This window comes from Atta cephalotes, assembly GCF_000143395.1.
Source record: "Atta cephalotes unplaced genomic scaffold scaffold00029, whole genome shotgun sequence".
Taxonomy (NCBI): domain Eukaryota; kingdom Metazoa; phylum Arthropoda; class Insecta; order Hymenoptera; family Formicidae; genus Atta; species Atta cephalotes.
The window spans coordinates 722,499-748,240 of record NW_012130093.1 but is presented as its reverse complement, the minus strand read 5'-3'; the positions used below and the strand labels follow the sequence as shown (position 1 = coordinate 748,240).

The following is a 25,742-nucleotide window of genomic DNA, read 5'->3' as shown; positions in this document are numbered from 1 at the left end:
GTACACCTAATATTAATTTCGAAAAATCGTTGAATAAGTGAATCTGTTCGGTCTGTCATCATAATGCGCGCTCATCGAGTCGCATATTTAATCGGTCGATTATTTAATAGTCAATTAAACGAGTTTCAATTAAATTTGCTTAAATCAATTATCAACAGAATGATGTTAAATTGAATTCGATCATTTCAATTGTCAATTGAATATGCAATTTAAAAAGTAATTAATTACTTGTAACTCTGGTAACTCTACGCACGTATTATACATTTTTCCAAAAATGAAATAATCTTAATTACGCAACAAGATGATGACCAAATTGTTCGTTGTTCAAAAACATAGGCCCTGCTTCTTTAAATTTTGTGATAAATTGTAGCGGTGTGTCTAGATTTGGCATCATAGATTACTTCAAATAAATTAACAGAGTCTAAAAAAAAAATGGATTTTTTTATATCAAATACAAAAAAAACTATTTGCAAATTAAATTACAAAATTGAACAGATTAACCTGTATAACGGAATATTTTTATATAATTTTTTCAAGAACAAAACCAAGAAAAAAAAAGAAAAGAAAAAAGATATTAAAAAAAATATCTTTATATATTGCAAATGTGTTACTATAATACAAAAAAGATAGATTTCCAATGTGATTATATTTAGGATCGATAATGAGACAAGTAAAAGTAAAAAAATCGAGATAACTAAACTTGGAGGAAGTAGGAGTTATTAAGCAGAGAAAAAATTAAGGATGGAAGAAGATAATGAAGATGATTAAAAAGCATCCATATCACTTTGCTTATTTGAACCTTTTTGTTGTCTTTTTATATGGATTATTTCGAAAATATTTTTCTTAATAAAGAATGATTCGTTATTCAAAATTTGTACATGATCCCAATCGAATTTTTAAATAATCGATGGTTAGAAATAACCAACAATGATTCGCTTTTTTTGTTATATTAATATCAGGTGTTCTTCAATTCTCATATTAAGCTGTCTTTTAATGTGAGTCTTAAGACCCATATGCCTTTACAGTCCAAGCAATTGATTTTATAAATGATTTTCTAACAGGACATTTTAACCAACAAATTTTCATGTCATAAATTTTTTTAACGTGTGAGGAAAGGCCATTTGTGATTAAATCTTGTAGAGATTAGAATAAAATACAAATTGATTCTTTACGTTGTAAGATATATTTGATTCTTTACATAATGAATGGTTTATTAATTTAAGTATGATTAACATTCCGATAGATTGTTTAGGTGAACGGTTCGGCTTATTATTTTTCAGATCTGATATGAGAAATTATATCTAAGCGTGTATCTGATCATATACTATATTAATTTGATATGCTGAGATATAATTTGATCTGATTAGATTTTATCCTTTTCTTTCGAGTATAGAAATGAATTAGAATTAGCATAAAGATGTAAAAAATACAGTCTTTTTGATTTCGGAGAAAAGTATCGAATAAAAAACTAGTTTTTATTGTAATTAATATTTTTGACCAAATTAAAATTAATAAAAAAACATATAGTTATTTCAATATAATTATTTGAACGATAGATATTTTATATTTAAAAGCTAAATAAGTAATGTTATTAATATGGATAATATTTTAACATAATAGATACTGTTTTGTTACATATTGATTATATTTGTACTTTATATTTTAATTATTTTTGATACAATATTTCAATATAATATTGATTCAAGAGTAATTAGAGATTCAATAAACGTAATTAGAGATTTGCTCACTAATTTAAATTTAGAATATGTATTATTACAATCAGAACAAAACAGTGTTAATTAGATTAGTAAAATATTATTTTGTATTAATAACAGTATGAAACATTTACTTAACTTGTAAAATTGAAGTGCAATATAAAATATTCAAAATGGTTATAAATCGATATAACAGGGCATAGAAGTCAAGCATAATTCTTATGCAAATCAATACGGTTAATAAAACAACTTTATTAATAATTAATCCGCTTATATGTTTCGGCTCACTTTTGAGTCATCCTCAGAAACAATATGATGTTGTAATTACAATTTTTTTTTTACGAACTAATTCATTTCAGTGAGCCACTTCCACCTATTAACAGAAATAATATAAAAATAAACTGTAATAACAATCTGAAATGTATTAAAATTATTAAAAGGTAAATTTATTGAGGGGGGAAGGGAGCAAAAACGATTTATTCTAAAATAATAGAAGGTAGCTCATTAAACCCAAAATTCACTATATCGCAAACATTTAAATCAAAACCCAGTCTTTGACCATTCAGCGAATCAGTGTCAATTATGTTGAAATTAATGAATAACTTTTACATATAATATATATACCTAAAACAAAGTGTACATTCAGTGTACATTCTTTGTTATATTAAGATTAAATTATTAAAGATTCAATTTTGGTTTTAATGTCTGTCTGGACTATAATTAATATCAGAGTTTTCTTTTCTTCTTTTTTCTTTTTTTTGTAATTAATGTTTTAGTGTATTAAAATTATTCATTAATTTCAAAAGACTGGGTCAAAGACTGGGGTTTTAACTAAACCGATAAAATTTAAAATTTACTGTCCAATCGTCGCAATAACGAAAGATTCACAACTAAAATTCGACTAAAAATGCAGTAGATGCGCTTAAACAAACAAAATATAGAACAAAGGATATTTGTTGCGCGGATTCAATACCAAAAATTCGCATAAAAACTGTAATACAAGTAAAAGGACTGCAGAGAATGCCGCAGGAGCGGCATATGTATAAAAGTCATCACTAGTGGCTCTTTAAATAATCTTAATACCTCAATAATCCGGAATCAAATCAATTATAACAATTATAATAGTCGTTACCGACTTTTGCGTAGAACATTCTAGAACAATATTAAATCATAACGAGGATTGTGATTGGCCAATCCCGTATCCGCTAAAAGACAATCCGCACGAGTATATAAACAGGAATATTTTGCGGGTCACTCACACTTCGTGAAAATAGAAGCAATATTTGTAATAGTCGAGAACTGCCGACAGCTACTATTTCTTTTGTGATATAGTTCGTTTTGCTCTTAATATGTGTAATAAGTTGATTTTGTATTCGAACGTAACTTAAAATAACTTATTGCTACAAATCGTTCTTGGCGATAAAGTGATTAAATTCTCCATAACGATAGTTAACATTTTATGTTATTATCCAGTGTAAAGGTCACATAAAATGTTAACTCTCGCCACAGATGTAAAATTCTTATTGATTAGTCTCAGTGCCAAGTCGATTTTGAATCATTTTGTTTATTTTATTCATTTTTCTCTTTCTCATTTTTTTGGCAACTTCCTTTCGCGAAGTATCCTTTATGTGCAGTGTGTTGTCTGTCCTTTAAGTGCGCTAGGCGCAAAACCAACTGATGTCGATCGCAGTGTTCCTAAAGGGGGAGGCCACCTATTATCACATCCCGAGCGACAACCCTCAGATACCAATCAGATTTGTATCCTGGTACGAAGTTTCCCTCCCCGCGTCTATCCTTACTTCTAGTTAGGTCGTGAGCTTTCCAGAAGCTTCGGCCTCTTCTGATTTCGGTTGCCGCTCGACCTCGAGCACACGGCCGCCTTCCAAACGGGGAGCAAGCGCTCTAAAAGAACGCTTCGCCGCTCAATCTTGCCAAGCCTTTGCCCCGTCGCTCATCCAACTATCTCTAGGCCAGGTCCCGCAAAAAAAAAGGAAACCAGGAGACGTCAATCCTACGTCTTCCCTCCCCGCGGCACCGCAATTCGATAGAGACAAGGCTCCGCGCGTCCTAGCCATAGCCTAGCCGTATGCCCGCGTCAGCGTCAGCGTACATTTCCAATCGAAAATCGAATTCATAATATCGCCAACTCTATCATGTTCGCAGGGATGAACGATAGGCCCCATCCGGCGAACATGAACAAGCCCTGCGCGCGTTCGTCCGGGAATATCACTGGACCTTAGAATTCAATCTGCGGTGGATCTATCCTACTCCCGAGGGCCTGTCATCAGAATCCGTCATAATCGCGCCCCGCTCGCCGCGCTCTTCCGAAGATTATAAAGATTGAGGCAGTGCGTCATACGCGTGACCCCTCCGCAGTCACGGCACTGAGGATCAAATAAACGCATACTTACAGTCATTTGCGTGTTCTTCGTCTCCTTCTTCTCTTGTGCGCGTCTCTCTGTGTAAGCAATGTCGTGCCTTACTTTCGAATGACAGCACTCCCCGTCCCCTCTCCTCTTGGTTTCCGCTCGGCCAAGAATCACGACCATCGTATTTCCTTATCGTTTGACATCAAGACAAGGGAATAGCTCCGACGTCCCACATCTGCGGCCCCGCGAAGGCGCCATTTCGCACGAAAATCAGGACGTGACATTGTGATGTGGTGAATTTTTGGTTTAGTGACCTTCTATTATTTTAGAATAAATCATTTTTGCTCCCTCCCCCCCCAAAAAATTTAATAATTTTATTAAATAATTTTAATACATTTTAGATTGTTATTAGAATTTGTTTTTATATTATAATTTCCGTTAATAGGTGGAGGTGGCTGATTGAAATGAATTAGTTTGTAAAAAAAAATTTTTTTTAATTACATATTGTTTCTGAGGATCAAAAGTGAGTCGAAACATGTAAGTGGATTAATTATTAATAAAGTTATTTTGTTAACCATATGCAAGAATTATCATGCTTGACTCCTATTACTCTGTTATATTCAATCATTTGTATCATTAAGGAGTCTTTAGGAATTACTATAATTTATATTTATAAGATTCCAATAATAATGAAAGATAAAATATATTTATGGACATTATATTATATTAATCATTATACTTATATTTTAATCTTTGTAACTATTTTTACACAAAAATCTTATGGATAAATGAAAAAACTAAATTTTGGAACAATAATATAGTCAAAATCGTGAAATGCTAAAAAAATATCCGAAAAAAAGTCAATATCGAAGAAAAAAATCATTATTTCCCAAATTTTTTATCCTAAAATTCTAGGATTTTTCCATTTACATATATATATATTAATTATGCATATAACCAGAAATGACAGTATATTTACAACTATAACAAACTATCAAATTAGTAATACATAGATATAAATATAATTTAATTTTTGCCCAAAACAAGATGATAGTTTTTGATAGTTTTAATTTATAAGTCTATTTTATCGATTGTAAATATTGTTTTATTGAAAAAAATGATTTGAATAGAATTTTTATTGTTTTTCGTTTTTGATGTTATAATCTAGAGATAGTAATAATGAGTTAACAGGAGAATCGACCTTTATTATATTTACATAATATCATTATATTTACATAAAGTCAAAAAAATATCAAAAATAATATTTATAGTTGATTTCAAAATGATTTGACAAAAATTAATTTGTAATATTAGACAAATATTTTTTTTTAGATTTTCATTATTTTTGTCGCTCATATAATTAATATTCGAACATTTAATGATTACAGATATGAAGAAGTTCACGTTCCTGCTCTAAAACCGAAACCATTTGCAGATAATGAAAAATTGCATCCAATTGAGCAATTGCCTAAGTATGTGCAACCTGCTTTTGATGGTTTCAAAACGCTGAATCGTATACAAAGTCGCTTATATCAGACGGCATTGGAGAGCGATGAGAATCTACTCCTGTGTGCTCCAACAGGAGCTGGTAAAACTAATGTAGCTCTGCTGTGCATGATGCGAGAAATTGGAAGACACATAAACGCTGATGGTACAATCAATGCAGATGAATTCAAAGTAATTTATGTTGCTCCGATGCGTTCGCTGGTACAAGAAATGGTCGGCAATTTCCGCAAGCGATTGTCAACATATAATCTGACTGTTTCCGAATTAACGGGTGATCATCAATTAACACGAGAACAAATTGCCGCTACTCAAGTAATAGTATGTACCCCGGAAAAGTGGGATATTATAACAAGAAAGGGTGGCGAAAAAACTTTCACATCATTAGTACGATTGATTATTATCGACGAGATTCATTTATTACATGACGAAAGAGGTCCTGTTCTGGAAGCACTGGTCGCAAGGACGATACGAAACATCGAAACTACTCAAGAAGATGTGCGTCTTGTTGGTTTATCGGCTACATTACCCAATTATCAAGACGTTGCAGCATTTTTGCGCATTAAACCGGAGACAGGACTATTCTATTTTGACAATAGTTTCCGGCCTGTAGCTTTAGAACAGCAGTATATCGGCGTTACGGAGAAGAAAGCATTGAAGCGTTTTCAAGTAATGAATGAGATCGTCTATGAAAAGACTATGGAACACGCTGGCAGGAATCAAGTACTGATATTTGTGCATTCACGTAAGGAAACCGGAAAAACAGCACGTGCTATTCGAGACATGTGCCTGGAGAAAGATACCTTAGGTCAATTTCTTAGGGAAGGTTCCGCGTCGATGGAGGTTTTGAGAACAGAAGCAGAGCAAGTAAAAAATCAAGAGCTTAAAGATTTGTTACCATATGGTTTTGCGATTCATCACGCTGGTATGACTCGTGTGGATCGCACGCTAGTGGAGGATCTCTTCGCCGATAGACACATACAAGTTCTCGTATCTACAGCGACTTTAGCTTGGGGTGTCAATTTGCCGGCTCATACAGTTATTATCAAGGGTACTCAGGTGTATAACCCGGAGAAAGGTAGATGGGTAGAGCTGGGCGCTTTAGATGTACTGCAAATGTTAGGACGAGCCGGTCGACCGCAGTACGATACTAAAGGCGAGGGTATCCTTATCACAAATCATAGCGAACTGCAGTATTATCTATCGCTTTTAAATCAGCAATTACCCATTGAATCCCAATTAATCAGTAAGATGTCCGATATGTTGAATGCGGAAGTAGTGCTAGGAACGATCCAGAATATCAGAGATGCGGTTACCTGGCTTGGTTATACTTATCTTTACATTAGAATGCTTCGTTGTCCCAATCTATACGGGATAAGTCATGACAAATTGAAACAAGATCCTTTATTAGAACTCCATAGAGCTGATCTAATTCATTCAGCTGCAGTCGGATTGGATCGTAGTGGTTTAATCAAATATGATCGTAAATCTGGTAATTTTCAGGCGACCGAATTGGGTAGAATAGCATCTCATTATTATTGCACTCACGAAACGATGTCTACGTATAATCAGTTGCTGAAGCGCACGTTGAGCGAGATAGAATTGTTCCGGGTGTTTTCACTGTCGAGCGAATTCAAAAATATAAATGTCAGGGAGGAAGAAAAACTAGAGTTGCAAAAGCTGATGGAAAGAGTACCAATACCGGTGAAAGAGAGCATTGAGGAACCAAGTGCGAAAGTGAATGTGCTATTGCAAGCATACATCTCTCAATTGAAACTTGAAGGATTCGCTCTTATGTCTGATATGGTATTTGTGACACAATCCGCCTCACGTCTCATGAGAGCTATCTTTGAGATAGTTCTATTCCGTGGATGGGCACAATTAGCAGACAAATGCCTATCTATCTGTAAGATGATCGATCGCAGGATGTGGCAATCAATGTCGCCACTCAGACAATTCCGTAAAATGCCGGAAGAGATAGTGAAGAAGATCGAGAAGAAGAATTTTCCATGGGAGAGGCTGTACGATCTGGGACCCAATGAGATTGGCGAATTGATCCGCGTGCCGAAACTAGGCAAAACCATTCACAAATACGTCCATCAATTTCCAAAGTTAGGTTTGTCCACGCATATCCAGCCAATTACGCGTTCCACTCTAAGAGTTGTGCTGACTATCACACCGGATTTCCAATGGGATGAGAAAGTTCACGGTATGTCGGAAGCGTTTTGGATCTTAGTCGAAGACGTGGATTCGGAGGTAATTTTGCATCACGAATATTTCTTATTGAAGGCCAAATACGCAGCTGATGAACATGTAATTAAATTTTTTGTGCCAGTCTTTGAGCCTTTGCCGCCACAATACTTTTTGCGCGTTGTATCCGATCGGTGGATTGGGGCGGAGACACAATTGCCTGTAAGCTTTCGACATCTGATATTGCCTGAAAAAAATCTTCCGCCTACGGAATTGCTGGATTTGCAGGCGCTGCCAATAACAGCGTTGCGAAATACTAAATTCGAGAATATCTATTCTGCTTTTCCACAGTTCAATCCAATTCAGACGCAAGTGTTCAACGCGATTTATAATTCCGACGATAATGTATTTGTTGGAGCACCCACAGGTTCAGGAAAAACGACCATTGCGGAATTTGCAGTGCTAAGGTTATTGACGCAGAATCCGGAAGGACGGTGTGTATATATGGTTAGCAAAGAGGCTTTAGCTGAATTGGTTTATGCTGATTGGGCAGCAAAATTTGGTCAACAGTTGGGAAGAAAAGTTGTCTTACTAAGCGGCGAAACAGGAACGGATTTGAAGTTACTTGCCAAAGGACAGATTATTATCACCACGGCGGATAAATGGGACGTTTTATCACGTAGATGGAAGCAACGGAAAAATGTCCAAAACATCCAGTTGTTTATCGTGGATGAATTGCAATTGATTGGTGGTGAAGAAGGCCCTGTGCTAGAAGTTGCATGTTCGCGAGCACGTTACATCTCTTCGCAGCTTGACAAACCTACTAGAATAATAGCATTATCAGCTTCATTGGCTGATGCCAAAGACGCAGCACAATGGTTGGGTGCACCGGCAGCTGCAACCTTCAATTTTCACCCTACTGTACGACCGGTACCTTTGGAGTTGCACGTGCAAGGTATAAATGTCACCCATAATGCGTCAAGATTAGCTGCCATGGCAAAACCAGTATATAATGCAATTCTTCGACACGCTGCACATAAACCGGTGATCGTATTTGTACCCACTCGTCGACAAGCAAGATTAACAGCCATCGACTTGCTGACATTCACGGCAGCTGAAGGTCAACCCTCGAGATTCTTTCACGCGGAAGAAGCTGACATTAAACCATTTCTCGATCGAATGAGTGACAAAACACTGAAGGAAACTTTGTCGCAAGGTGTAGCTTATCTTCACGAGGGTTTATCGGCCGACGATCGTCATTTAGTTGAACAATTATTTGACAGTGGAGCAATCCAAGTTGCGGTCGCCACGAGGGATCTCTGTTGGGGTTTATCTATCAGCTCCCATCTTGTCGTAGTCATGGATACACAGTGCTATAATGGCAAGACGCATGCCTACGAGGATTATCCGATCACAGACGTTCTGCAGATGGTAGCACGAGCTAATCGGCCGTTAGAAGATGAGGACGCCAAATGCGTACTGTTGTGTCAAAGCTCAAAAAAAGATTTTTTTAAGAAGTTTTTGAATGAACCATTACCGGTAGAGAGTCACTTGGATCGTCGGTTGCATGATCACTTCAATGCGGAGATTGTGACGAAGACGATCGAGAACAAACAAGATGCGGTCGATTACCTCACGTGGACTTTCTTGTATCGACGACTCACTCAAAATCCTAATTACTATGGCCTGCAAGGTGTCACACATCGGCACCTCTCAGATCATCTATCCGAGTTAGTCGAGAGCACGTTAACTGATTTAGAACAAGCCAAATGTGTCGCCGTGGAAGACGAAATGGATACTTTGCCTCTTAACCTCGGAATGATTGCTGCCTATTACTATATCAATTACGCTACTATCGAATTGTTCAGTCTATCTCTTAATAACAAGACGAAGATCAGAGGTTTGCTAGAAATTATTTCAGCGGCTGCTGAGTATGAGAGCGTTCCAGTGCGGCAAAGAGAAGAAAATTTACTGAGAAGTTTGGCTGCACGTTTACCGCATGCTCCACAGGCTGCTAGAATGGCTGATCCTCATGTGAAGGCGCAACTTCTTCTGCAAGCTCATTTATCGAGGATACAGTTAGGCCCAGAATTACAAAAGGATACTGAACTGGTGTTGAGTAAGGCCGTAAGACTGATACAAGCTTGCGTCGATGTCTTAAGCTCCTCTGGATGGTTAGCACCTGCTGTTGCCGCTATGGAACTTGCGCAGATGGTGACGCAAGCAATGTGGTCTAAAGATTCTTATTTGAAACAATTGCCGCACTTTACAGCAGAGACCATCAAGCGCTGCACCGACAAAGGCGTGGAAACTGTATTTGATGTCATGGAACTTGAAGATGATGATCGAAATCGGTTATTACAGTTAACGGATGCGCAGATGGCTGACGTGGCCAAATTTTGCAACCGATATCCTAATATTGAGATGTCATATGAAGTACAGGAGAAAGACAAATTGCACAGTGGTGGCACGGTAAATGTGATTGTACAACTGGAACGAGAAGACGAGGTAATCGGGCCGGTAGTCGCGCCGTTTTTTCCGCAAAAACGTGAGGAAGGTTGGTGGGTAGTGATTGGCGATCCGAAGAGCAACTCCTTGCTCTCTATCAAACGTCTAACATTACAACAGAAGGCAAAGATCAAGTTGGATTTTGTCGCTCCTGCACCTGGTCAGCATTCCTACACTTTGTACTTTATGAGTGATGCTTATCTTGGTTGCGATCAAGAATACAAGTTCATCATCAACGTCGGAGAATACGAATCGGATGCTAGTTCCGGTTCAGATTCTGATTGAAATCATTAAACTTAATATGTTCCATAATATATATTATTTTTTTGTACCATATGTAGGTATGTCAAAAGTATTATATATCACTCATACAATATATATCTCATAAAAATATATATATCACTCATATAATATTTTTTTTATTTGTTAACAGTAAATCAGAGTAATCTGTATTAGTAGTAATTATAATTTTTATTCTACAAATTCAATTTCAAATATTTTAAATTTCTTTCAATTGTCCTTATTCTAATAGCACATATGTGAAATAAAAAAATTGTACGTCTCATTTTTTGTTTTTCTATTTTTTGTGATCCAATGGTAAAAGGAGGAATGGCAAGAAAGAGGGGAGGGAGGAAAAGAAAATTATACAACGTTGTAATATATAATAAAGATATAATTTATTGTTATTGATAATCTCTTTGATACGGTTACAAGTTTTCTTTGTTTTCGCAAATTTGTTTTTACAATGACCAACTGCGAATACCGCGCCCTTTTCCTTCTTTTGCATAGTAGAATGAATCCCGAATGTAGGTAGATAAAACCCTTGAAAAGAAAATTGTCAAAGAAGTTGCAAAACTGCATATATACACATCTCATACTTCTATTGAAAAGATCTGCACAACGTACAGTCGAAGCATGTATTATATCAAAGTTTGAACTGACGCGATTCCTTCTGCAGCTGTCTGTAAATTAAATTCTAGAGCCTAAATAAAACATGACTAGCAAATCCTGTAGTTGTCGATTGGTATATTTTTTTTCTTCAAATAGATAAATGTGTTTGTGTAATTTTGACACTATATGTTTTACTCTTATTAAAGTTTAATTTTTCATCTTAAAAAACGACAATTTCTGTAATTATTTACATGACAAATATGTATTTCAGGATATTAAAGCGCAGATAAAAAAAAGTATCGACTTTTACGTTTAAGTAACGACAAACATTTAAACAGAATTTCTATTCTTGGTGAGGTAAACATAAAGCCACAAAAAATCGAATTTTAGTTTTTTTTAGTTTTCTTGTTATTTCAAGATCAATCCTTATAAAGAAACACTCTCCCCTTTTCCCCCGATTTTGATGAACTTTAAAGTTCCTCCTATTTGCCAACTCTGTGTTGACAGTGGAGACACAGAATCAGACGACGATCTGACGAAACCAGTAGCTATACATTTAAACACGAGCCATGTCCATCTGCTCGCCTGCGGCGCGCCGAAAGTGAACAAAACAGTAAGCTCCTTCTCACACTAATCACTTGTTTCAAGCGACCGAAAATTTTTCAGTAATCTCGGCCGTTCAACAACATCAATAAGGAGCTCTAAATAATATATAAGTTTTAATAAATTGTAGTAATAGTGTACCCCTCCCCTTAATCCTCAGAATAGTATAAATCATGTTAAAAAACGCAACAGTTTACGAGATATTTAATTGTTACGATTTTTCATACGCGTTATATAGTAGAGTAGAATAGTTTAGTAAAAGTAAAATTTTATCGGAAAACAATTATATTAACCAGCATTTCTTTTCATGAAAATCTCGAAAGGCATCAGAAAAGAAATGCATATGTTTGAGATTCGAAACTTGTGAAGAAAATATGCGAATAAAAATCGAATAGTTGTAAAAAGCGTTTTTCGCTAACGAAAGATATTGATTGTATGGAAAAAAATTCGATACAAAATGTAGGTATTTAAAATATATATATATATATAATATATAATAAATATATATATAAGTAATATTTATAAAATGAGACGTGGAGCATTAAAATCGATATATTAGTTCAGTAGAAAAAAATAAAAAAACACCGAAAAGGGCCTTTTCTTCATTCGCTCTCTATTTATTGAGATTTAAACACAAAGCTTTGAAATTCTCATAAAATGTAGCCTTCGTAATGTAGCCTTCGTAACACAAACAAACCAATCTAGCCCTGAACAAGCTTGAAATGTTCATTAGTTTTTGCAAAAAGTCAATTGTTCACTAAAAACCTGTTTGCGGAAAATTTAATTTCTTCATCTTTGAGCAGTCGCACATCTACAGGGGTAAATTTTCTTCTTCAAGAATTGCACTGTCACGTATACTTAATAACAAAATGATTTTTTGCAATTAAACTATTAGGTGTACAACTTTGCTTCCGTCGTTTTTTTCCGAAATTCGAGACTTTATTGTAAAAAACTGGTTATACATTTATGATTCAAAGTATTGTCCATCGCTGACCACTACTTTCTCCCATCTTTCGGATAGCGTACGAATCCCACGTTGAAAAAACTGATCATCTTTTAAGGCTATCCACGAATCGATCCAATTTTTTACTTCTTCATAAGACCGGAAGTGCTGGTCAGCCAGGCCGTGTGCCATTGATCGAAACAAGTGATAATCAGAGGGAGCAACGTCTGGAGAATGGGTGGGGTAGGATCCCATTTCAACGTTTCCAAGTATGTCTTGACCACTTTCGCAACATGGGGTCGAGTATTGTCATGCTGCAAAATCACTTTATCGTGTCTCTCGTTGTATTGCGGCCGTTTGTCTTTCAATGCTCGGCTCAAACGCATCAATTGCGTTCGATACCGATCGCCAGTGATTGTTTCAGTCGGTTTTAACAGTTCATAATACACTACGCCGAGCTGGCCCCAAATATAGAGCATGACCTTGGAGCGATGAATATTCGGTTTGGCCATCGACGTGGAAGCATGGCCGGAAACTTCCCATGATTTTCTGCGCTTGGTATTACCGTAATGAACTCATTTTTCGTCCCCAGTCACAATGCGATGCAGAAATCTCTTCCGTCTTTGCCTTTCAAGCAGCTGTTCACAAGCAAACAAACGCTATTCAACATCTCTCAGCTTCAATTCGTACGGCACCCAATTTCCTTGCTTCTGAATCATTCCCATGGCTTTGAGGCGTTTTGAAAAGGCTTGTTGAGTCACTCCTAATGATCGTGCCAATTCTTGATTTTGACACGAATCTTGCTCAAGTAATGCCTCCAATTCTGCATCTTCGAAAACCTTCTCTCTTCCATCGCTATGCCGGTCTTCGACGTCAAAATCACCGTTCTTGAAGCATTGAAACCATTCACGACACGTTCTTTCACTAACAGCGGCCTCACCATAAGTATTTGAGAACATTCGATGAGCCTCAGCCGCAGATTTCTTCATATTGAAGCAAAAAATTAAAACCTCCCGCAAATGACGAGAATTTGGCTCGTAAACTGACATTTTCAATCGAGAATAACTTTATGATGCAGACACAAATCGACTAATGTTTCTATGGGGTTATGTTGACAGATGCCCAAGTTTATTGTATGATGTCTATGATCTATTTATTTCGACCACCACTTACCGCTAAAGCCATCTATCTAGGAAAATGGCGGAAGCAAAGTTGTACTAATATATATTATGTAATTATGGTTGCTCCTTAAGAAACAACCTTTAAATATTCAATGTGCTGTTCAGAAACATAAACATTATCACAAGAAAAAGTCTCGCTTTATCATATAGAATAGTACAAAATTATAACGATGTCTTTACAGCTCGAAATCTCGATTTATATATAATTATGCTTAATTTATATTGGGCATTTTTAACGAAATAAACAATTGAACGAAATAAAAGTTGTAAGACGCGTAAATTACTGATGTTAGATAAATATTTGTTAGATAAATATTGTTAGATAAATATTTGTAAGTTTCACGTAAGTTTTACGTGTGCTAATATGATAATTATTGCGAAATATCTAAATCAAAATTTTTATTATAAATTTAAAAATAAAATATTTTTTAATAAAAAAGAGACAAAGAAAATAAACCTAATTTTTTCTATCTTTTTTTCTTTGTATTGAAAAGGGGCTGAAGAGAGATAAGCGATTTTGTCTCGCTAAATAAAATTTAATTCTACAAAACATTTCAATAATATCCGTAACTTTATGAAACTTTGATAAAATATACAGTTTCGTTTAGTTTTTAATCGTTTTAAAAAATATGATAAAATTATTATCTCGTCGTGTGTCCCTGAGTCAAGTAAAAAATGACATTTTTTATATGTCTTATGTTAAAAATGCCCAATATAAATTAAACATAATTATATATAAATCGAGATTTCGAGCCGTAAAGATATCGTTATAATTTTTGCAATAATGAAGCGGATTTTTTAAACTATAAATATCGAAGCGTTGCCGTTTGGATTTTCGGCGAGAGTGTATAGGCAATAGTAAAAATAGTGTTAAATAATAAAATATTGCGCGATCTGGGAAACAGTCACATTATGTATCGAGTGTTCGATTTTTATCTTTCCACACATACGCACACAAACACACAGACACATACACATGACGATATTCCTTATTAAAAATTAATAGGAACATACAATTATTTTTTCCCCGTTAAAAACACATGAATAGTTCAGGATTTTATAGTAGAAAAGATAGAAATCTTGTAAAATATTCTTTGACTAATTTTGGAAAGATTTCATCTCGATAGAAACTTGATTTGAGATATACGTATATATCAAGATATTCAAGAGATATACTCTGAGATTCTACCTATAAAAAAATATGTTGCGTTTGAATAGAGAGTTTGAATAAAGAAAATGTTAGTTTTTTTTCTAGCTTTAATATAGTCTTGATATTTAACGAGGAATATTGCCGAACCGCGCGTACCGAACACTCCATACAATCGTGTATAACTGTGTACAACAGGTTTTCGGTGTTAGCTGCAATAAGAATAATCATAATTCGTAACCACGCAAGTCACATATATTCTTATATATATATAATTATATATATAATTCATACAATTTAACGAGAGAAAATATAATACAAAACACCTTGAAAAAAGCAGGCTAATTCGCGTAAATATACATTGTCAAGTCAAAATCTTGAGGCTTCTATGAAGACACTTGTGTTGCATCTTTAGGCACATTTTGATATATACTTTCATGCTGCCTGTCATTGTACACAAAACGGATCACAAAGTTCGAATTATGTTTTCGTATCGTAAAATTAAATACACGAAATTCAAGAATCACCGACTGCTGAATATTTTCATAAGTAATAGTTTCAAAGACTCTTTCAAATAATGTATAAAAGACATTTAAATAGTTTGCTCAGCCAAATTTTTTCTAAATATTTTTTAAATGCATCCTTTTGGTCTTTAAGATTATGATTATTCGATACTCATAAAAAAATTAATATATTTTGATCACTGAAACTTTTTATAAATGTTTTCTAATCTCACTATCGAGACGTTTACAATTTTTTTCCTGATTCTTTTGAAAACTTTCAAATATTTTTAAGATATAAAATTTTTCAAGTGATCAGAATATTATAATTATTCAGTTATCTGTCACAGCATCTTTTAGATTTGAACTTATTGGGGTTCGCGCGCTTCGACCAATTTATGGAATTAAATAACAAGAAGTCTTATTGTTTCACTTTTTTATGAATGACCGTATCTTGTCCATGAAGTTTCATTTGCGTTTAGGTTCCGCGCCCGCTGGTAACGATAACAATGAATCCGGTCCCTTTGCGCGATGTCTACCGTATTCGCTTGACGAAATGCTCCCGTCAGAATCTAATCCTGCACAGCTTCTTGACGCCTTAAGCAGCATCGTCGATTTGTTGTCGTTGTCATAATCATCATTTTCGTTGTCACTCTTGTTTTCAATCACTCTTCAATCTTTCCTGCATTATCTTCTTGATCCTCTGTTTTTCAATTGGATGCTCCTGTTCTGCACATTGTTTGCTGGAACCTGTCAAGAGCTGTCATTCTTGTTCAAAGATATTCGCTTGTCCTCCGTTTCGGATTTGAACTCATTGGACACTTTCGATTTTATCCTGCAATTTGGTCTGAGTTCATCCTTGGATTCAACAGCCTCAATATTAGATTTTTTCTGGTTTTCTTCTGAAGCAGGTACAATTTTATTTTCTTCCGAACTCATCAAAGAATTCTCGATCTTTCTCGCACTGCCTTTTGTTCTGCTCTTCACTGTTCTTCGCATCTTCATCCAACAAACCGTCCAGACTGCGATCTTGGCCTAGGAAGTAGTGGTCATTGGAAGAGACTTCTCTTGATCCTGTTGATCCAGCAGCTCCAGCGAACGAGATCGCGTTGATGGTAAGGATGGCTGCCGCGGTGGCCTGCGAGGTACTGCCTGGTTGTTTATGTACACGCACCCACCGGATGCGTGTACATAAACTTGAAGCGCAGCGACGTGGGTGGCAGGTCCATCAACCAACGGGATGGACTCGACGACTTTCTAAGTCTACAACACGAAAATAGAACTTATTGCAAAATCATGATTCAGCGAGAAATGCGTTTCTCGTTTGCTTTCTTCGGTATTAGATAATACAAGGATATTCATAGTCTTATTTCTTTTAGATATCTTTCATATATCTTCAATCAAAATATTAAAAATAACTTTTAGAAAAAATAAATATTAATTTCGAATTTTCATTGATTCGTTATAGAATCTACTCTAAGTATATATATCGTATCATTCGAGAAACTAATATTTTCATTTATATTCCTACAATTCTAATATTGTGAATTTATCTCAAATTTTCTTATATCGAACATCGAAGAATTATCGGATTGTATCATGCAAAATTATATCGTGCAGTTTCACTATTTAGATCAATAAATATAAAATCAATAAATAAAATAAATAATATAAATACTATGTATGTAAACATTGACATTTACGTGTGAAAAATTAAAATTATTGCATTTAGTATATATATTTAGTTTTAGGTGTACAACTTTGCTTCCGCCGTTTTCCTAGATAGATGGCTTTAGCGGTAAGTGATGGTCGAAATAAATAGATCATAGACGTCATACAATATACTTGGGCATCTGTCAATATAACCCCATGGAAACATTAGTCGATTTGTGTCTGCATCATAAAGTTATTCTCGATTGAAAATGTCAATTTACGAGCCAAATTCTCGTCATTTGCGGGAGGTTTTAATTTTTTGCTTCAATATGAAGAAATCTGCGGCTGAGGCTCATCGAATGCTCTCAAATACTTATGGTGAGACCGCTATTAGTGAAAGAATGTGTCGTGAGTGGTTTCAACGCTTCAAGAACGGTGATTTTGACGTCCAAGGTCATGCTCTGTATTTGGTGGGACCAGCTCGGCGTAGTGTATTATGAACTGTTAAAACCGACTGAAACAATCACAGGCGATCGGTATCGAACGCAATTGATGCGTTTGAGCCGAGCATTGAAAGACAAACGGCCGCAATACAACGAGAGACACGATAAAGTGGTTTTGCAGCATGACAATGCTTGACCCCATTGCGAAAGTGATCAAGACATACTTGGAAACGTTGAAATGGGATCCTACCCCACCCATTCTCCAGACGTTGCTCCCTCTGACTATCACTTGTTTCGATCAATGGCACACGGCCTGGCTGACCAGCATTTCCGGTCTTATGAAGAAGTAAAAAATTGGATCGATTCGTGGATAGCCTCAAAAGATGACCAGTTTTTTCGAGGGATTCGTACACTACCCGAAAGATGGGAGAAAGTAGTGGCCAGCGATGGACAATACTTTGAATCATAAATGTATAACCAGTTTTTTACAATAAAGCCTCGAATTTCGGAAAAAAAACGGCGGGAGCAAAGTTGTACACCTAGTATATATATTTTTTAAATTTTTGTAAAAAATCAATTATAGTATTAACAAAATTTGTTATTAAGATTAAAAATTAAACGTAAAATCTTTATGTAATTTTGATTAACTTTTAGCAACGAGTATTATCTATTAGTTAAGAGATATTTAATTAAAGGATAATTTTTTTTATTCTACATATAGACTATAATAAACATGACATTCAAGTAGACAAAAATTTATCTAAATTCACCTTCACCTTAAATTATACGTCTACATCACAGACACATATATCTACGTGTAACATGGAAAAAGTGCAACGATATCAAAGATACCAGGGACTAATTTAGCACAAGGATTTAGCAAAAGCGATAGGATAGTAATATATTTTGCCACCGTTTAAACATTGATAAAGAATTTGTATCGCTGACTGACGTAATCGTGATTGTCATAGAGCGATTCACAATCTTGGCTGCGTAAAAACAAAAATTAACATTGCGTTAGAAGAGCTCGCTTCAAAATCGCATCGTAAATCGATTCGTTAGCGGCCAGTGTAACAAATTTGCTAATTTTTAGTAATTCGGATCATTAAAAATATTTATTATTATCTGAAATCGCTTAGCTCTCTTTTGAATATTTTTAAAAAATTTGAACTTTTTATTAAAAGATTTTCGGTCTATTACGATAAATCTAGTTTGTTATTTATTATTATAAATTTTCCTTGTGCAATTATTTTTAATAAAATTATTCCAAATTATTGATAAACTCTTTTTATTCATAATAATTGATTTAACATCAGATTATCAATATGTAGGTCAAGACTGAGTTCTTGGTATCGAGGTGTTAATGGATTCTGCAAATTTTAGATTTTTTTTCCTGGACATTGACGAATCGATTCGCTCAACTCAACGTTAGGGTTATATGTTAAATTACCAGAGATAATTACTTCGATATGGCTGTGGGCGAGCCGTCTAGTCACTCTCGCCCGCCCGTGGAATCTTTGTCATTGCCCTTGCTTTCGTTGCTGTGCATTCGCTGATAGTTCGGCGGCTGTCGCATATTCGCGTTAGCTGGTGTGCTCGATTGGGTCACGTCCTTGGGAGCCATGCTGCATGGAATTCCACTAGACAGATCAGAGGTATCTCATAGGTATCTCACCTCGCATAAATCTGCACAATGATGAAAAGCAACCATTAAATAGTTATCTTAAGTATTTATCATATATCTTTATATGTATATATTTGTATTATATTATTTTGTCAAAGTAAACTAATTAAATAATTAATGAAATTATTATAACAATTATTTTGTGGTACAGTAAACATGATTGTATTTAAAATTATATTTAAAATAAAATTATTAATCTTAGAAAGCGACTGATAAATATTTCAGCTATAATTTGTTTTAGAGAATAGAAATTGTGAGAATAGAAATTTTCTTTATTCTGATCAAAGTCATTTTCTCTTAACAAAAAAAAAAGAAATGTAAAAAAGAAATTAATTACTTTATCTTTCTAATTTGTCTACGCAGGCGTCTTGATATCTTGAAGTCATGAATCCAATGAACACTGCGCGCATATAAGTTCTTCAGTAAGTTCTTCAGGTTCCGGCCACTGAAAATTGTCAATGAGCGGGATTATGTTGCATTGTGATTGCAGAGCGGCAACAATTTCCTATAAGATAATAAAAAATAAATTGGTACTATACTTCGCAAAATAATAATTAAATACTCTCAATTTTAGAGTATTTTCATTTGCTGAGAAAAAAGATAATTAGTGAAAGGTATTTTTTATTTTCTCTTCTTTAATTTTAAATTTTCTAAAAAATGAATTGAGTTAATTGAGAATTTATTCGTTTCTTTTTTGCGACTTCAAAATTGATAAAAGCAATGAAAAAAGCAAGCATACATTTTAAATAATTTAATAGTGTATAATTAACCCTTAGTACACACAACTTTGGCAGTCCGTATCTACCACCACCAGGATATTTGTAATTCAGCGTTTTCTTTTGCTTGTTTCTCGGATTGTGATGCATCAATTTTAACAAATTTTTTTAATCTATCGTTTGAAGACTGAAAAAAAAAAGAATTTTTAAATTAGAAAGTCTAAAATGTCGTAGCACAAAAGATATTTTGCAATAAGTGAAAAGGGATCGGAAGAAAACGTGAACTATGAAAATCGGGTGAACTATGAAAATGAGGTTACGCTAACTCCACTGTGTGTACTGAGGGTTAAAGAAAACTGTAAAAATATCTCAATATTTTTCTAACAAAAAAAAATACGATGAAAGACTCACCCTATGTACCCTTGCACTCACTGTCTTATACACCTCTCCAAAGCCTGGGGTGTAAGTAAGAGGAGAAAGTGTTTGGCCTGCCTGACGATGCTCTGTAGCAAGTTGTTGTCAAACTTGCCGACCTCAAGCCTCTCGATGTCGATGAAAACCGTAAAACCCCAGCTGTAGATGTACCTTCAACAGACTCGCCAGTTGCGAGCCGTTCGATCTACAATAACTAATGAAGACATCAAGGGACATGTCAGGCGATTTGTATGAGCTTGTGCTGCATATTTTTGATGGCGTCAAGTATCCTGAGCCGTTGAATACTATTGGTGATGCTACTCCGCCAGTAATTGATCCTCCGAGAGATCTCGTATCGAGTCTTTGTCTACCCCGGCGTTCAGCACGCTATACATGTAGATGGAGAACTCCTGGCCGATTGACTACAAGAAGTTATTCAAGTTACCAGTGTCGCGACTACTGTAATCAGCCATTTTCTTTAGGTTCTGCAGCTCGCGAGCGAATCTGCGACGCATGATATCGTTGATCAGGCCGATATCCTCGCACAGATTCTCCTCCGTGAACTGCAGCAGTAAGTCGCCATCCACTCGGCTTTCCACAAAGTTTGGGGCTACCTCGGCGAAACCGATCTACTTCACCCATTCTCGGACATCCTTAGTAGACCATAAAAGCTTGCTGGCTGAATTTATGCGGAATTTCTTCGCCGATTAATCTTAAAGCTTGTACTGCGTATTTAGACGCAATCGCATTCGGATAACTGGCTACTTTCTTCAACGGCTCGATCGCGCCGATCGATTCGGAAGATATCAGTATTGCCTTGTTGCTTCTTGATTCCTGCTTCCAGAAGTGGAAAGCTGCCAGATTGCGAGCCTCCTCTCACTTAGAGCTCAGAACCGGCACAAGCCTTTCCAGCCAGTTCTTACTCTGATCATGTGCGTGCGCTAAGTTCGATTTAGCGAATTCGTAGGGATTGTGCGACGTGACGAAAGGTTCAAGGGTGCCGGACTTGAGGACGGCCGCCTCGATCTCTTTGTTGGCGACTAACATGGCGATCGATAGACAAGCGTAATACTTGATGTTGTCATCGTTGTGAAAAGCAAATGGGAACAATCACATTGGCACCTTCCGCTTGATCATCGCTTCTTGGTTCTCAGCTCTATCGCGACAGCGACAGGTTCGCTAACGCACCTGCACAATAACATAGAGTCTCCAAGTCATTTTGTCGACACTTAAATAGCATCGCGTCCAAACCACCAAGCCTGATGACGTCGCTGCAGGTGCCCTCGCTGTGCTTGAACAAATGCTCGAGTATCCCGACGCGCGCGTGATCCACCGAATTGGCGTTCTTCGTGCACACACATGCGACATTCACCACCTTCTCCAAGCCGTTTTCCACTACATGAGCGCCTCCGTAGTCAAGCATTGCTCCAATAACCTGGCCGATAAGAACTGCAATTCGTGATCATTCGCTACGCAATTTGACATGAGATCAAGATCGCCGCGCGTCCTTGTGTAGGCACTGCCTAAGCCTTCCGGATGATCTCGTTCAACAGTTGTGGCGCTTTGCTGCCGCTGCTACTGCTCTTGCCACTGTCGACGCTCAACTTTAACTGCTCCACGAAGCTGTCGAGCAGACTGCAATACTTGACGATGGCACAATCCGCGTCTTGCGGATTTGACTTGGAACAAAATAGATCCAAGTCATTCAACAGCAAGGACAAAAGCTCATCCTCAGCGGTCGGTAGTCGCATGCCGTTTATCAGTTGATTAATCGCACTCACAGCACTGATCATCGATTTGAATGAACTTACGCCCGATTTGAACGCAATCGTGATGCTCGATTGTGAGCTCGAAGCCATGTGCTTCTCGTGGTTGAAAATGCCGGTCGAGGTGACTGTCGCTGCTGTTACGCTGCATCGTTTTTTGCACAGTACGAAAACATTATCCGTTCATCAGTTTTGAAATTTTGAGAAAGTTCATCAAGGATATTGTTAAAGAGAAAAAAACTTGAGGATACCGAGTTTGACAATCATTAGGAACTCGGATTGAGTTGAATGAGAAATAGATGAACTTCAAATGCTTTAAAGGATGTTCTTCTGATTGATCTTACAATCATTAGGAATTTAATGTAAAATAGATAAAAAAATGGAGAAGGTTATCGGAAACATTGGTTTCTCATTCATCGTTATTAAAAAAAAACATTAGAAATCAGATTTATAAGTACATGTTTATTCTTAAAAATACAGAAAGATATTTGCTTAATTAAGTTTTCAGCGCAAGCAAGAATTTTTATATTTTTAAATTAAAATAAATCTATAACAATGTTTTTTTATTTCAAAATAAATTTTTACTAAATAAAATTATGTTATTATTTTCTTCAGTTTTATAAATTTTACACTTTGTTTACCATTCGCGAGGCTGCACTTCCTTAGCATCATCTTGAACGATTTGATGAGTATGATTTCGATGTTTTACACTTCTCACAGGCTTCTCGAATCATGCAAGTCCACTTTTCGATTGGGGTCTAACTGTGAGCTCGTCGGCGTTTAAATCGCTCGTTGCATCGCTTCTACGTTAAACAGCGATGCAATCTCAAGTCCCAAAAAGCAGCGCAGCCGCCGGCCGCGGTTTTTTAACATTAAGAATGGCGATTTACGATTTCGACTATCGGTTCGCGGACATTTTAACGCGCGTTCCTTGGTGAACCGCCAGAAGCGCAAATATAAACCGGGAAAATTATACGCTCCGCGTTTTTTCACAAAGCGATGCACCACGACTATTTCATCAAGATATTCGATTATCCGAAGAGAGTTTTATAGTTTTCCATATTCTTCCTAACAAAGTTTTCATAAAAAATAAATTCTATTTAAAATAATTTCGATTTAGCGTTTAGAGGCCATATTCAGGCCGAAAGTAGCCGGATTTAGCGTTTAGAGGCCATATTCGGAATTGATGAAGAATAGCAAAAACTTAACATTTTCCTTTTTGAGATACTCTGTTATTATTTTACATAGATAAGAAATAAAGTGTTATAAAGAACAGGTATATTATACATTTATCTCTATATATATTAGGTGTAGTAAAAAGAAATCCATTATTTTTCCATTCAATTTCATGCAAAAATAATAATGGATTTCTTTTTACTACACCTAATACATCTATTAATACATTATCTATTTTTCTACTTAACACGAGATATTATTAAATACTTCCTTTTTAGGTTTCTATATCAATGTCAGATATTTATATATATCATATCCACATTTTACATTAATATATTATAAAACCATTAGTACATTATAAAAATGGATAATAAATACAATATATGATCATAGCAACATAAAAATATATTATACATGCAATAAAAAAGAATACAATTTTGTTAAAGACTCATGTCGTTAGTCTCATTGGAGAAGGCAGAATCGCTGGATGGTCTAGGAGACATAGGTAGAGTAAGGCCGTCCTATCTTTGACGGTGGTCTTAGTCCTGATGGTTTTGACTCCGCCATGCTCTATATATTCACTATGTTACACTGCACTGCAACAAAAATATTATGCATTGTAGTAAAAAATGATACATTTAGTAAAAAATGATACATTTAAAAAATCCTGAAAAATAAGAAATTAATTTGATTAATTTCTTTTAATTAATTAATTCTATTTGAAATTCTATTTGAATTAATTCTATTTGAATTAATTCTATTTGAAAAATAGAGCTATGAACGAAAAAAGAGATGGCATTAGCAATATATAGGATGTAAATTAATTACATTTTTTTACTAGTATTTTATTCGGCATATTCTTATAATTAACTACATTTTGAAGTAAAAAATACTACTACAGTCTTTAAGTTAGAGTGAAATCGAACTTAGATAAACTTTGACAAGGAAAATTTGAAGCATTGATTATGGCTATTTTCTTTTTAAGAAACAAAATATTCTATTTTTTTTATTCATTGAATGGAGAAAGATAGAACAATGTTTATGTCGACTGTATCTTCTAAAAGATAAACAGCCTAAATGCCTGAGTTTTGCGAAGTAAATCAATTCAAAAATTTATGATTTTTCAAACTAAGACCGTGTCGTCGCCAATTTCTCACGTTCCCTTGGACAAAATTGCAAAAGTTGCGCGAGCGATCGCGAGTACTCACGAATACATGCTAGTATTCGCGAATATACGCGAGTACCAATACTATCAGATCGACGAGTGACAACACCTACCTTACCGCGTACCTTCTTCAACAGGGACGAGTTCGTATCCGTGCACAAAACGCAAAATATGAAAATCGCAGGGGTGCGTTCTTTTCCTCACTGGTATACTGGAACTTTCGTTGGATTGTTCTAAAACCATATATTTTGCAACGTTATAAACGATTGATCTCGGGTAAAGAACCGAATATTCGCTGAGCGCTCAGTCTTTGATGATCGCGATTATATTCCGCACTTGGTTTCAACATCGCGGCTATTTTGAGAATATGACTATTTATTAGAAGCATCAAGCTTTCTCAGACGCCAACAACAATCTCTGGCGAAGACGTAATATAGCGGAAAATTTAAATTGAAATTTGTGCGGATTTTAGTAACGCACCCTGTATACACATATATGATTGTACAACTTAATGGTTTTTAGTGTATATTTCTTGTTACATTTATTATTTGTTACATTTATTACTTATTTATTTCTATTACTTGCTTCTTAGTATATTTTTCTTATTACAATATATATTATTGATTACTTATTTCTATACATCTTTACATTATATTTATATTTTTTAACAGAAACAATAATTATACTCTGTATATATTACCAGAGGAATACATTGTTACCGATACCAACATTTTAATTACAATATTTACTACATACTAAGCGAAATTATTGACAACGTTAATACTACGATTGAGAGCGAAGTATAATTTTTATATATTTTTTCTTTGTAATAATCGTTTGTAATAACCGTTATTTTGATTAACATTGATAATGATCCAATAGAAATCGAAATATTTGTTTTTGTTTTGTTTGTTTATTGCCAGCAAATTAAAGTTTTATATTTTTAAATGACATGCTTATTTACTACCGTTTTCCATTTTTATTTTATACCGAGTAACCTTAAACTTGTAGCCTTTTCCTTTTCATTTTTTAATTTTATTGAGTCTTATTATAATCTAAGTATTTATTATTATAATGATATGCGTATCATTAAAAGAGGAAGCATAGAAATTTTTAATGGGAAATAGAGAGCTCCTCTTTTTGTTTTATGTACACACACACACACACACACACAC

The 25,742-nt window shown here is 35.2% G+C and overlaps 1 protein-coding gene and 1 pseudogene across 1 annotated transcript in view; one reads left to right on the top strand and one right to left on the bottom strand.

Moving 5' to 3' along the window:
* LOC105620772 (putative U5 small nuclear ribonucleoprotein 200 kDa helicase) overlaps nt 1–10,846 on the top strand; it is a 53,214-nt gene extending 42,368 nt beyond the window's left edge. Inside the window, 1 exon segment of the mRNA XM_012202262.1 lies at nt 5,473–10,846. Within this exon segment, the coding sequence (XP_012057652.1) occupies nt 5,473–10,570 (5,098 nt within the window). The 3' untranslated portion in view covers nt 10,571–10,846.
* An 8,292-nt stretch (nt 10,847–19,138) lies between these two features.
* Nucleotides 19,139–24,916, bottom strand: LOC105620804 (annotated as a pseudogene).
* Between the last annotated feature and the right edge of the window lie 826 nt (nt 24,917–25,742).